Source organism: Cantharellus anzutake (assembly GCF_015039405.1).
Source record: "Cantharellus anzutake strain C23 chromosome Unknown EI90scaffold_116, whole genome shotgun sequence".
Classification (NCBI taxonomy): Eukaryota; Fungi; Basidiomycota; class Agaricomycetes; order Cantharellales; family Hydnaceae; genus Cantharellus; species Cantharellus anzutake.
This window is the reverse complement of record NW_024067066.1, coordinates 209,074-222,680: the sequence shown is the minus strand read 5'-3', so window position 1 is coordinate 222,680 and position 13,607 is coordinate 209,074. Positions and strand designations below refer to the sequence as shown.

The following is a 13,607-nucleotide window of genomic DNA, read 5'->3' as shown; positions in this document are numbered from 1 at the left end:
GTATTTCCAGGGTTTAGGCCTATTACTGACTACATCTTGTTGGGCTATAGTCTACTTATTTTCGACGATAAGTATTCCCACGCCCTACTCGTTTAGGCTCTTTGCTGACCACATCTCCTTCCATTTGGCAGGTTTACGGGCCATCACATAACTCCTCAACGATACTCTTCCGACGTCATTGACCCCAGTTCATTAGGGTTTCACCGCACTCCCACCATACATGACAAAAAGCACCGTTCTCATATATCCCCAAGCTAACCTTCTTGTAACATAGGTCGAGGCTCTCATGGTCTGGCATCTGATGCAGGTCATCCTCTGTTGCAGCCCATTCTCATGATTTGATGCTCCAAAATAAACATCGGATAAGACATGGGCTTCGTTCAAGTGTCTGTACGATTTCAGGGCCCATGGATCCCATCGAGGTACTCTTTGTACATAACCATTGCGGTCCATTTCAAGGGCGCGATGGTACGACAAATGCGGATTCTGTTGGGCGGATCTGGGAGCTGATTCTCGGGTCAGCTCCTGGAGTACGGACACCTTGAAGCAGTTAGGGTGCCATGACATCAGAGCGACAGCATGAGGTTTCCCGCCTGGCAAAGTAGCCACGTGTACCTTGCGTATACACAGTAGCGAAAGCAAAAGAGGGCATAAAAATTCAATTGGAGCAACCAACAGAAAGGAGATACGCAAGGCTGATGAACAAGGTGATGGTGGCTCTGGTGTGGGTGAGCGAGACGAGATACTGGCATTAGCTTTGGGCGATGAAAATAGGTGAACGCGGGGAAAGAGAAAAGTACTGGGCGGAGCGAAAAAGCGAATTGTTAAGACGGCAACTAAGGCATATAGAGGCTGCTTCAGCCTAGGCATAAGTATTAAAGTAAGTCTCTTGCAACATAGGTTCGGCATTTCCCGAACGAGCACAGGATATCAGCATCATACCAAATATTGGTAACAAATCGGTTCGCTCAAGCATGCCTGAATCCTACCTCGTCATTGGAGGGAGCGGTTTTCTCGGACGGTACATTGTTGAGGCATTGCTTGCTAGGGGTGACAAAAATGTTGCTGTCTTTGACGTGGTCCAACGGCACTTTGATGTCACATTTTATAATGGTGATTTGACCAACGAAGTCGAGGTTGGAAATGCCATCCGAAAGGTACGTCAATTATAATCGAGACTAGAAAAGTTTTCACTCTTCATAATGCATCTCACTCAGAGCGCAGCTACGTGCATATTCCATACTGCAACACCATCGCCAACTGCAATCAACCAAAACCAAGACATCTTTTACAAAGTGAACGTTCTTGGGACGAGGACTATCATTGCTGCAGCTGCTGCACACGGAGTACCAAAACTGGTTTATACCAGTAGTGCAGGGAACGTTTACAATATGACTGATTTAATTGGCGTGGACGAACGATTGCCTATTCCGGAACAGCAACTTGACGCATATAACAAGTCTAAGGCTCAGGCTGAGGCTCTAGTCCTTGAAGCTAATGGGAAGGAGGGCCTGCATACTGTCGCTTTACGGCCTGCTGGCATATTCGGGTGCGTCAAATACTTTCCAAACCGATGAAAATGCTGAGCTGCTTTATGCATTGCTGCCTCTTACTTCCACTGAAATAGACCCGGGGACCGTACTGCGCTCCCGGGTATAGTATCCGTCATTAAAAACAACCAGACCCGTATCCAAATCGGTAATAACAACAATCTCTTCGACTGGACTTACGTCGGCAACGTCGTCAAAGCTCACCTCCTCGCCGCCGACAAGCTTCTTGATCCTCCACTTGACACAACTACTGTACTCCAGAATTACCCGCCATCCATCACACTAACTACAGGAAAATACACCGTCCCAACCTCCTTCTCCCGTCCACCAGGTCCAATCGTCGGTGAACTCACTCCCGAGCTTGAACAAGCCTACTGGGCATTCAAAGAAGGTCGCCAGCCCAAAACGCTCACCCGTTCCAAATTCGACCCTCTCACACCCGAAGCACTCGACATCGAGCCAACCTACCCACTTCAAGTTGCAGGCCAAACATTCTTCATCACGAATGGTGAACCCATGTATTTTTGGGATTTCCTGAGGGCAATGTGGAAAGCGTTGGGACATGAAAATCCAACATCGAGAATCGCGATTCCTAGCTCGTTTGGATTGATACTTGGTACGATGAGCGAATGGTTCAGCCGGCTTCTGGGTCGCGAACCGGGATTCACCCGTGGGAGGGTGTATTATTGTAACACCCATCGGTGGTTTAACATTGAGAAGGCAAGAAGGGTGCTAGGTTACGAACCTGATGTGGGTATCGAGGAAGGTATCAAAAGAACTGCGGCGGTGAGTTGTAGCGTTCTCTTCCACTTCTTTGATCTCCATGTTCAACGTCCTACGTTACATTTTTCCATGCGCTTCCTCTGATGTGGGATCAGTGGTGGAAAGAAGAACAGGTCAAGGCGGACAATTCCGTTCACTGATTTTCATCACAGCTTTACTCGGTGTTACCATTCAGGATCCGAGGCAATCTTCGTGCTCTGGCTATTTATCTTTTACATTAGACATTGTCGGTTCGATTGGGAATAGAGAATGTGCCCGATGCACCCAAACTCTTGTCTGTTTATTTTTTGGCGTCAGGTATTGCGAACAGAGAATGGGGACTGGTACTAGTGGTGCAGTCATCGTCAGCAGACATGCGCGCAAACTTCGCTCCGATGAAGTTGCGCACTTCCCTAAGTGTTGATGTACCTGGGTTTCAAGAGTTGTGTCTACCCACGCCACCGGGTATGTACCTGCATGAGGCAGAGAGGTATGTTTGGAAAAATGCGCGCGGTGTCGCAAGCGTGAAATCTCGCCCTATCGGAGATCGGCGTAGTTTGAAAAGAACAGGGCGGCACCCTCCTCCCGGCTCAAAGAAAGAGGGTCCGTTTCCATTGCCATTGCTGGTCTTGGTTGCACACCACCTCTGAGGCCTCCATAGTCAGACATCAAACTCGAAGGGAGAAAAAATAGCTCCACGAGTTCCACGAATGCACGTATGTACGGTGATGATTCTAACACCTATTACAGGCCGCGGACAAGTTATACGAACATAACCTATGAAGAAAAGGGTATCACCTCAGTCTCGAAGATAGCCAGTGAAAAATAACATTATCAGTACTATCGCATCAATACCACTGCGTTAAATGAATAAGCGTTGTAATTTTGTCAGCCACGGCGATTTCCAACAGTGAAGCTAAGGCGCGCGACGAGCTCCTGAAAATGAATGCCTTGTTATGTAGACTCTTCCCCGTTCCCCATGCATAACTGCCACGCCGAGCAGTGTACATCACAATAGACTCTGGAATCAGAGCCTCATCTAAAAAGAATTATTTATCCATAACGGTTCAACCGCATGCAAAACGAGTTCCACAGGTAACATAAAATCGCAAGTCTTTGTCATCGTTCCAAAACGTTTTTGGCGCTAAACGGCAAGTTCCGATTGACAGGCAACTTTCCTATTTCGGCACTTGCAGGCTACCTGCCATGGTCTCAGTTGCGCAGATGCCCCCTCCTAGCACCTTCATCATCCCTGTGTACCGACTATGATGTTTATGACTCCTATACTATGGGCTTAAGGGATGTTACGCTGTTGGTTGTTTCAGCCCACACACAAATTTTCGGCCGATAACACCTTCAATGTAGCCAGGAAGTGGCGTTACGGGCCTAAGTTTTTTCTTTTTTTTAAAATCTTCAGTAGATTCCTGCAGCGGCGGATCTAGCTGCGCGCCGCCGCATTTGGCACACTGAGTGATGCACAAGAACCGACTCAAGTGCTGAATCGGATCATAAGACATGTGTGCGGTTGCACCTCAATTGAACAAGGCCGGGAAAAATGATCTCTTTTTCTTCGCGGTATCAATAATGCTCGATCCAGAAGGATAGGATGATTAGTTCAATAATAACGAGAAGATCCATGCCCACGCGGCTTGCAGCCGATAGCCTAGCGCTCAGGAACAAGCCAAAGGAGGGAACTAACGAGTCACGAGTACAGGACCAGGACCAAGCCGGTGAGAGGATTCGGACAGAAACTTTACCAACCCCAGAATAAAAGGGTGCCTCTGAATGATGGTGGAGTACTTATCAACAAGATAAGAGCGATTAGAAGAGAGAGAGAAGGGGGAAGTCGGAGATCGATCAAGTCAGGTCAGGTGGACATATATTGCGTTATAACGCATGCTCTAGTATACGTGCGAGAACTCATATTCGTGAGATACCCGTACCATGGTAGGCAGGATCCCAACCCTTACTAAAGTAGTAGAGTACTATGGATGACTATAACACCTTGAAGCCAGTCATCTGGCCTATTCCAACCAAGCAATCATAAAGGTGTTAGTTGCCATTGCAGGGGAGTATATGCTACCAGTATATATATATCAGGTGCTACTAGCTAGGCACAATATTAGTGTTTTTGAGTCCGCGACCCATTTCTTTCCCCTTATACCACAACCGCAATGGCAACTCTTGGAGGAACATTTTAATTTCTGATGGATAAATTACCAAAAGAAAAAAAATGCACGCGAATCCGCGTCACAAGTGCCAGTGAATTGAAAAAAGAGCTGGATTAGAAACCGTTACTTGCTATGTATGGGGTTTTCATAAAACCGACTTTGCCGATTTGTTGTTATTGCAGGGATTCGAATTTGCAAATCGTTGGGGGGTTGATGACGTTTCGATGACGTGTTGTTCGCAAGCAAGCAGTGGAAGGTAAAACTGAGCCGAGGATACAGTACTAGTCTACTTGGTATACTTTTGTGCACGTGCGTTGACAGGAATGTCATGGCCCCACATGCATCCCACAGCAAAATGGTCCCCGCAATCCCCCACGGTCTGGCGAAGTACTAATACTTCCATACGCCAGCCTCGGAGTCCAATAAAGAACCCCATGCAAGCCAACCAGGTTGCAAAAAAGGTCGTCTGATACGCCGCGGGGTGTATGGCTTGGCAATTGCACAAGGCTACGTGGGGCCGCAGCCGCAACCGCAAAAGTAAATGTACTTACATGCATAAAAGGTACTGAAGTTTGCTGCCAGCCGGAAGCTTACCTTGGACCTCGGACCTCATCACAAGTCACAAGATATCACTTATTAGCCATATCGTTGTCAACAATATTCGCTTCACCGATCGACGGTCCCTCCACCGATCTAACTGACGAGACGATCGATCCCCAAGTACATTACTCACCTCCAAGGTTTTGATCACGCGAGCATGCAGGCACAAGTTCTCGCCCCCATTCTTCGAAACCAGCCCCACCCCAAATTAAATACCTTCACGCGAGCCTATAATATCATGTATGTTTGTAAATCAAAAAAAGAAAAAAAGGGGGCAGTACCCTCGCACATGTTAATTTTATACATTGTCAGGTTTTAAACACCGAATTCCTCCCAGATTTACTTCCCCACCCCCCCGACAACATACCGGCCGGTCCCTCCCACGTCCGTCTCCGCCTCTGATTCTGTCTGATTCTTCCTTGAATAATGTAAAGGGCTCGATCCTGAATAATTCGGATTCGGATCGGATTGGGGTACGGTTGAATTCGCTCCAAATTGGCAGATCTTGAGAGGGGTGCCGCGCTTGACTGGGGGGGGGGAGGACATCGACGTTGGCATGGATATATATGTTCCACTGTCAAGTTCACATCCGGGGCAAAAATTCGATTCCAATCCGGCTAATTACATATCATGCCTAAAGATCGATGACGGCCGACGGATGGGAACAAACTTCGCCGAATCGCGCATAATTCACGAGTCTCCCATCCATCCAGCCATCCACCTATCCATATGTCAAGTTGTACGTACTAGTGTATGCGTAATATGTGTATAAACAAACATGGAATTGTTATTGGAACGAAACGATATTACACTAGTAGCTATGTAAATGCATGAGCCGATTGTAAGGATGGACAAGATGGTGAAAGTAGTACTGTGCGATGTGGTTACATAAACATATATCTGCATGTCGGACAAAAGAAAGAGAAAAGATGGAAGGTGACAACAAAAATGTATGTATGTATGTATGTATGCAGACATTGGGGGATGAGGAATCGGCCTTAAAAAAAAAAAAACAAAGAAAAACATATGGATAGCTAACGTGCAAAGCCTAGCTATCAAAATTCCAACAATTTAGCACACGCACACGTACGCAAAACCCAAATTAAAACTCGTTAACGCGTCAGAACAACCTGAGGAACCAAAAAAAAACAAAGGAAGAAAAAAAAATGGGAAAAATCCATTTACGTGTTGCGCACCAAGTAGCCCTCACACACACAATGCCCCCCCCCTACCCTTGGACGCTTGAAAAAAAAAAACCGCTCAAACGTCCTCAGCAGCACAGATAATCTTCAAAGGACTTTCCGCCCGTTCCGTCGAACAAACGACCTTCAAAGGTTTACACATCGTAATGGCCCTACTACCATACCATTCCAACTCGACTCCATCCGCACTCGCCTTCATTCGAATGCTGTTCTCCAACGCGTACACCCTAAAGAACCTCTGATCCGCTATCGAACGTTTTCGCGTAGGGAGGTGGGATTGAGCTGGTGGTGGTGGCGATGGTAATCGAGGTGGTGCTGACGACGAGTGGGACGAGGTGGAAGAAGGAGAAGAAGGAGAGGGGGAGGAAGTAGAAGTAGAAGTAGAAGTGGTTTGAGAATTGGTAGGATTCGCTGCTGATGACGATGTCAAGTAATAGTATCGAGAAGGGGATCGACCTCGCGGTGGAACCGTAAGGATCGTAAAATCGTCCACCAACTCATCCGAATCGTCTTCGTCATCGATCACCGAATCCTCCACACCAAGACGCCCATCCAAGTCTAAAGAGGTCACCGCCGCCGTCGCCGCCACTACCACAGACGATGAATTCCCAGCGCCACCGAGACCATCCATCGATGTTTTCTTCTTATTAAGGTCAGGAGATCTTGACCTCCCGCCACCACTGCCGACGACGACGGAAGGAACAAAAACAACATCATCCATCAACGTGGTGACACCCGTGAAACTCCCACTCCTTTTCCTCCTCGAAGGTCGTTGAGGCGTCCAATACGTCTCAAACTCGACACAGCTCGGCGGAACTCCATCGCCCTCCGTTCTACGACATTTCTTCTCACCACCAGCTTTAGTAGTAGTAGTAGTGCCTCTCCTCCTCCACAGACTGATAGGTTGAAGATCATCTTTGGAAGGGGACGAGAAAATAGCTTTGATGTGTTCGCTCTTGGCTCGATAGCCGTAAGCCGTCATGATAGGTTGAGGTCGGTGAATCGTCGGACCCAATTTGGATTTGCACGACGAGCATAACTCCGCCGCATCCTTCTTATCATCATCATCGTCGTCGTCGTCGTCAAACGGCGACGAGGATGCATCGAAGCTCAAACACTCCTCGTTGGAAAGACCATCCACGTTTCCCAACAGGACCCACTTCCCGTTCACGCTCCCCCTCCTTCTCGGCGTAGACACCGAACGGGGCTTCTCTCTCTCCTTAGCTTCAGCCTTCTCCCTCCTCTTCTCCTCGATCTCTCTTGCAACCATCAAACTCCTCTGAAACTCCTCTTCCTCCTTCTCAGCCTTCTCAGTCTCGACTCTCGCTTTCGTTTCCGACTCTGCAATATACATCTCCAACATCCCCAACACAAGTGGACATGAATACGCGTCGACAGGTACGGAGGGTGGTGGTGGTGGATAGAAGTAAGTAGAAGATGGAGTTTTGGATGCTTTGTTGGACTTTCGAGGAGATCTCAATCGAGCAGGACTGGAAGACGAAGTCGGACAGACAGTAGATGCAGTGGAACGACAGGAGGACGGGGAGGATGGACATAGAGTCGATGGGGACGTAGATAGTGAAGGAACAGGTGAAAAGATCGAATCGGCAGTTGTCGTAGGAGACGTTGACGATCGAGAAGCTGACGTCGTTCCAGACGACGATTCCAATGACGAAGCGGAACATGAACAGAATTCCGCAGACCTCTCACGGTCCGTAACAACTCGGCTCTCGTTCTCGTTCTCACTCGATGACGACAACTCCCGACGTTCAGGACTTGGAGGACCCCGCCGATCTTTCCTCCCTTTCGTCTTGCTCTTCTTCCTCGAAGGAACGCATCGATCGATCCTACACGTCACCAAACCCACATACTCAGCCAACGTCCCACCTTCTCTCAACGCTTCCTTCTCCTCGACACTATCCTTCTCCAAAGGGAACAACGCTCCAAATCGCCTCCGATGAGCTTCCTTTAAAGAAGCTCTCTTTCGGGATTTAGTCGCTACGGGGAAAAGGGGCGTACGACTGGGTGCTCGAGGGATTTTAGTTTTAGATCGCTTTGGTGTTGCTGGTGCTTGTGCTTGTGCTTCCGATTGAGCTGGAGTTGATGTTCGTGTTCGTGTCTGACGCGGTGTCATACTAGCACTACTCCTAGGTGTCCGCGCACTAACCGAATCACCTTCAGACTCGGAATCCAACGAGGAACCAGAACCAGAACTGTCCTCCTCGCTATCGTCGTCATCATCCGCAGCACTGGAGTGTTCACCAGAAGAGGAATACTCGTAAAGTAACCAATCCTCATCGGAATACTCCCCATCAAGTGATGGTTCCTTTCCGGGAATGATCGTTACGATGGCGTATTCACGCGTCACGCCTGGTCCCGGTGGTGGCGGCTGTTTACGCGAATCGACGTATACGGAGACGGGGACGTGAGGAGAGGAACGGGATGACGTCGTTGAATAGGTGGGTTTTTGACTCCGGTGATTGTTAGTTGTTGGGCACGCTGATGATGGAGATGGAGATGGCGATGACGATGACGATGACAATATTGATGATGCAGAAAGTTTAGGAGGAGTGGAGCTGGAAGGATGTGATCTTCGGGATGAGAGTGGGATCTGCGGAACCGACGGTAAAGGTATAGACGTAACCAGCGGACTCTCACGTCGGATAGGAGATGGAGATGGAGATGAAGATGATGACGACGAGGAAGACGGAGCAGTAGACCTGCTAGCACTCTTTCGTTGTTTATGACTGCAATATGAAGATACCGAGGATGATGACAAAAGTGCCGATTCTGTGGGAAGACTATTATTGCTACTGGAAGCGCTGGCCGTAGCGTGCCTGTCGAGAGGTTTACTGGCAGACGAGCGCGAGGACGATCGAATGACGTCTTGTGTATAACTTGGTAACCCAAAAGTGAGGCGGTGAAGAAAACCAAGAGGGGATATATTGGTAAGGGTAAGGAATTCGAGGGGGAGGGGGTAGGTCCGAAGCAGCCACGAAAGAGAGAGAGAGAGTCAGAAAGGAGGTCTAAGCGCGAGTTAAGAAAGGTGAACGAACGACAACGCACCTCGATTTCGGGCTGTATCTACGAGGATAAGTCAAATTTGCAGGCAGACGACGACGGTCGTCAATCCGTTGGCGGTGCATTTGTACAAGGTAACGCTAGGTCGGGGGAGGGGGAAGTATCAAAGAATGGGTTGCAGTTAGATGGTTAGAGTCGCTGGAGGGCCGGAGGGGTGGAGTATAAAAAGAGGGGAGGGGGGGGGGGGGGAGCGAGTTGAACTCGTGGGCAGTAAGTAGTAATTGGTCGGGTGGAAAAAGACTTGGGTGGGACTAGGCTTCTGATTCTGTAAGTAAGTAAGTGGGTGATCATCCACCACTGAAAAAAAGATTACAGCGGTCAGGGATGACTTCGAGGTATATTATGTATGTTAGGTAGCAACTCGGAGTGGTTATTGCACTATGGGGATGATGACGACGAGAAGAGGAAAGGAAAGGGAGCTGGAGCTATTAGGGGGGGGGAATGAAGGAAGGGATTGTGATCTTTGGACTTTACCCGCGGGTCAAGTAGGGATGAAAAAAGCAAAAACAAGAAGCGAGGGGAAGGGGGGATGACGAAAAGAGTTGTTTGTTGCCAGGATGATATTTTCCTATTTCCCTCGCTGGTTTTTGCAGCTGGCATAAACTTGCCTTTCGGGGAGGGGTTGTTATGTATGTAAGAAGAGATCGCTACAAATGGCAATCCCTCCGGCGGACGTTTTGTATTGAATGCTATGACGGAAGGGTTCCAGAATTCGGTTATTGAACTATGTATACGGGTAAGGTCCAAAAAAAAGCGGGGGGTTCCCCTCCTCACTCGCACTCTGTACTTCTGCAGTACTCTGCACACTGCGAGCCCAGGAAAGATCACAGTTCGAGCAGTTCGAATATTATGGTGCGCAAGCGACATAACCATCCGTGATGTCTCATGCACAGCACAGGAGAGTCAATAATTATGTAATAACCTGTGTATACTATATGACCCCAAGGCGAGGGCGCATGCGTTTGACGCGCGTCCACAACTCAAAAAAGAAGCGTACAATATGAGAGTACTGCATGGCAGTTTACAGCCCTCAAAAATCAATAATGACCCCATCGCAAAATCCCTTCATCCACGTGATCACAATTGGGTGTCAGCCCCCAAACACAACAACACAACAACACAACAACATCCGCAGCTGGGAACGAACAGCCAGACAGCCAGACAGCAACGAAAACGACGAGGACGCGTCGTTACTTTTTTGGTTATCGCACTCGTGCTACCCCAGACCCTCCTATCTCCAACCATATATATACCGTTACGACCCGACAGAATACTTACTACCTTAGTCGCTCCAAACTACAAACCCACATCATGAAACCCACTAAGGGGTGTGAACATTGCAACATTTCCGTGCGGCGCCCCTTTCCACATACATACACCAACCACTTAAAAATGTCTGAATTCTCTTCTCTTTGACTTTCAAGCATGTGCTATTTCGATGAAAAGTCACATGCGAGGGACCCACTGAACCCCAGATTTGTGTGCATGGGTTCCGTGGGGTCCGGATCCCTTTTTATCATGTGTCGCTTTCAGCGTGGGCCCCCAAGTACTACTAGTACTAGTGGAGGTTGAACCCTGCCAGATCACGCGCCCTTGTGCACATGCCCCCTCAGCCTGCATGGCCAAGGTCGACATCATCCCCCAGAAACAGCCGATCGATCTTGTATTTCTAACCGATCTCTCGGGCACACTCGTTCCGGCCTCGCTCATGCGTACACATACATATATAAAGCATCACGCGTCAGGTTGATCTCGACACACAAATCTAGAATCGCATTCTATATGACCGGCACCTCGATTCTGGTGATATTGTGTTCATATATATGCAGCGGTGCCCATCTCCACCACACACAGTACTGCGATGTTCTAGTCGTCCTTATACAACTCAATCTACTGCATCGCTATCACTCCCATTCGACCCCGTCCACCGTTCGGATCATACGCCCATCCTCCTATGCACATATCTCGTTCCGGTCGTCCAAAAACGGCAAGCCTTTCCTATGCCGTTACTGTAAATCCGTTCTTTCCATTCTTCCCCCATTCACAACTCGGCATCTACAACGAAAAGTGTTCTAGTACCCCCCCCTCCGGTTCCACCACACGGTACGTTGATGAATGAATGAATTGATTAATTAATTAACCAAGTTCACGACTCCGTAATATTCATCTTACATATACTTTTTGCCTTCATTCTCATTCTCATCTCCAAATGAATTCCCGGCCTGATCATGTATATTGGAGAGGGGTCTAGTCGGACTCATCTTTCATTATCCCACGAACCCATCGGAATATACACAAGTAATTTGCTTGCTTCTCATATATACATTATATCTCATACACAAGTCCAGTGTCGATCCAGCCAACAGTACTCCCCGGCCCCCATGCTATCTCTTTCCCTTTCTATGCTATTATCTAGGGACCAGTATCAATTCCCCTATGTCAGTCGACACGCACATTATTGCACAGTTTCGGACATCGATACCAGGCACAATCACTACATAAGGTACCAGACACAGTATGTAATATTCCAACGAAAAAAAAAAGGCCTCAAATCGATCCATTATGCGTGAGATCGATGATTGATCCTGTGCATATGACCCATTTAAACAACAACGTTTGCTAGTGCCCACACCCACATAACATCCGGGACGACGCTGCCGAGTTCAGTTCCAGTTGGGGATATCGATAAGTTCACCTAGGCAAAAAAAAAAAAAAGATTTGAAATTGAAATTAAAGAGCAAGAAGAGTCAAGCTATTATGCACCTACTCGTGGGCCTGGGGGGTCTGAGGCGGCAGTGTGGCTGCAGGCCGACGGAGGCTGGATGGAAGAATCATCTTATCGTGATCGATCGATCGACACGGTAGCTAGCTAGCTAGGCTACCACAAAATGCAAAAACTGGTTATATAATAGTTCCGCTTTGTGTGGATGTGGAATTAAACCCTGGTTTGAGTGCAAAAAATGTAGGTACATGTTCGTTGAATTGATCCCCTCAGGCCGCCCATGCATGTGAAAGCGTATAAAAAAAGAAAAGACGGGAGAACAGAATGAAGGAAGGAAGGAGAAAAACATAGGTATATATATAGAGAGAGAGAGCAGAACTTGCGCGTGTAAACCCAACTACAACAGCGGCTTGCGAACTTTTGCGACGACTGTAAGAACCGATATGATATGATATGATAACGATAACGATAACGATAACGAGTAGGTAGTTGGGCAAAATGGAAAGCCGCACACGAGTATATGGCCGCCCGGTCCTAGTGCGTGTGAGTAAATTAACCCTGCATTATCGAATGCGCGCGATTATGCATGGGTGTGAAAAACCCGAAAGCCATCCATCACCACTAGTACTAGTGTCAAGCGACGCGCGCAACCACACGCTGTATAGTATAGTAGCCCCTAACTTGATCAGTATTTGTCATCGAGAAAGGCGCAAGCGGCTCTGGCTGGCGCGAAGGAAGATACGGGGGAGCCGCCCATTTGTGGCCGAAAGGGCACACCCACGGCACCTGCACAACATGAGCCATGCAATTCCAGTGGCCTCATAGTACTACGGTCTAGCCCTAACTCGGCCTGCGTTAATGATCATCGATGTACTACATAATTTCCAAAATCCCATCACAAACTCTCGCGCTAATTAACCATAGCTAGCACTACTTGGGGATAACACAAAGTGCGTCTAAGCATCATGATGGCAAATCTAAAGATCGTCATGTACTCGTTTGGAAACCAAAACAAAACAATTTAATCCTGAATTGAACGCGCGTACCCACCGCGTTTACACATATATACACATTCGAAGCATATATCGGACAACGTTGCCGAGAGTCCCACTTGGAGCGATTCGATCCCTCTATTAATAAATAATTTCATTTGGCCCGGAGGGGGGGGGACCAAATGATGAGGATCGATGGGCAGGCCAAGGAGACGTGAGGCGCAAGGGTTAGAGTATCTCGCGCGCGCGACCCAGCCCCGACAAAGCTTGCCTATATAGCTAGGCGATATCGAACAGACGCATTATAACTACCGCATTGCGCATGCACACTGGCCGGGCCGAGCTCCTTCGGCCGACGAAAGGACCGAAGAAGACAGGCGGGGGGGGGGGTGGACATGAGAGTGGGTATAAAGTGGACTTGCATGCAAACGATTCGAATGAGATGACTGAAAACTGATATGATAATGATAATGATCGATAGATTACAACGCGACCGTACGAAGGAATTCGAACAGCCGCACAAGTCT

The 13,607-nt window shown here is 48.2% G+C and overlaps 4 protein-coding genes across 4 annotated transcripts; 2 read left to right on the top strand and 2 right to left on the bottom strand.

Moving 5' to 3' along the window:
* Positions 1-489: 489 nt before the first annotated feature.
* EI90DRAFT_2979301 (C-3 sterol dehydrogenase) lies at positions 490-2,516 on the top strand. The gene is made up of 5 exons (XM_039055974.1): positions 490-878; positions 925-1,157; positions 1,218-1,549; positions 1,628-2,336; positions 2,429-2,516. Exons 2-5 carry the CDS (start codon positions 975-977, stop codon positions 2,471-2,473), a joined length of 1,269 nt encoding a protein of 422 aa, XP_038909214.1. The 5' UTR covers positions 490-878; positions 925-974; the 3' UTR covers positions 2,474-2,516.
* A 3,288-nt stretch (positions 2,517-5,804) lies between these two features.
* On the bottom strand, positions 5,805-6,412 carry EI90DRAFT_3086100 (uncharacterized protein). Its single transcript, XM_039062176.1, has one exon. The coding sequence runs from the start codon at positions 6,107-6,109 to the stop codon at positions 5,816-5,818; it is 294 nt and encodes a 97-aa protein (XP_038909213.1). The 5' UTR covers positions 6,110-6,412; the 3' UTR covers positions 5,805-5,815.
* Positions 6,227-9,587, bottom strand: EI90DRAFT_223802 (uncharacterized protein). Its single transcript, XM_039052737.1, has 2 exons — positions 9,352-9,587; positions 6,227-9,182 (listed from the first exon to the last, which is right to left on the bottom strand). Exons 1-2 carry the CDS (start codon positions 9,429-9,431, stop codon positions 6,344-6,346), a joined length of 2,919 nt encoding a protein of 972 aa, XP_038909212.1. The 5' UTR covers positions 9,432-9,587; the 3' UTR covers positions 6,227-6,343.
* A 1,611-nt stretch (positions 9,588-11,198) lies between these two features.
* On the top strand, positions 11,199-12,318 carry EI90DRAFT_223739 (uncharacterized protein). The gene is made up of 4 exons (XM_039052736.1): positions 11,199-11,469; positions 11,618-11,804; positions 11,870-11,932; positions 11,990-12,318. The coding sequence occupies exons 1-4, from the start codon at positions 11,321-11,323 to the stop codon at positions 12,053-12,055; spliced, it is 465 nt and encodes a 154-aa protein (XP_038909211.1). The 5' UTR covers positions 11,199-11,320; the 3' UTR covers positions 12,056-12,318.
* Positions 12,319-13,607: the final 1,289 nt, after the last annotated feature.

Bases quoted from the DNA above. Each gene is read 5' to 3' on its own strand.
- EI90DRAFT_223739 (XM_039052736.1), top strand. From the start codon at position 11,321: ATGCACATATCTCGTTCCGGTCGTCCAAAAACGGCAAGCCTTTCCTAT. The intron at 11,805-11,869 runs GTCAGTCGACAC...TCACTACATAAG, and splicing joins ACCAGTATCAATTCCCCTAT to GTACCAGACACAGTATGTAA. The intron at 11,933-11,989 runs GTGAGATCGATG...AACGTTTGCTAG, and splicing joins CTCAAATCGATCCATTATGC to TGCCCACACCCACATAACAT.
- EI90DRAFT_3086100 (XM_039062176.1), bottom strand. From the start codon at position 6,109: ATGTTTTTCTTTGTTTTTTTTTTTTTAAGGCCGATTCCTCATCCCCCA.
- EI90DRAFT_223802 (XM_039052737.1), bottom strand. From the start codon at position 9,431: ATGCACCGCCAACGGATTGACGACCGTCGTCGTCTGCCTGCAAATTTG. The intron at 9,183-9,351 runs GTGCGTTGTCGT...TGGGTTACCAAG, and splicing joins AGATACAGCCCGAAATCGAG to TTATACACAAGACGTCATTC.
- EI90DRAFT_2979301 (XM_039055974.1), top strand. From the start codon at position 975: ATGCCTGAATCCTACCTCGTCATTGGAGGGAGCGGTTTTCTCGGACGG. The intron at 1,158-1,217 runs GTACGTCAATTA...CATCTCACTCAG, and splicing joins TTGGAAATGCCATCCGAAAG to AGCGCAGCTACGTGCATATT. The intron at 2,337-2,428 runs GTGAGTTGTAGC...ATGTGGGATCAG, and splicing joins GTATCAAAAGAACTGCGGCG to TGGTGGAAAGAAGAACAGGT.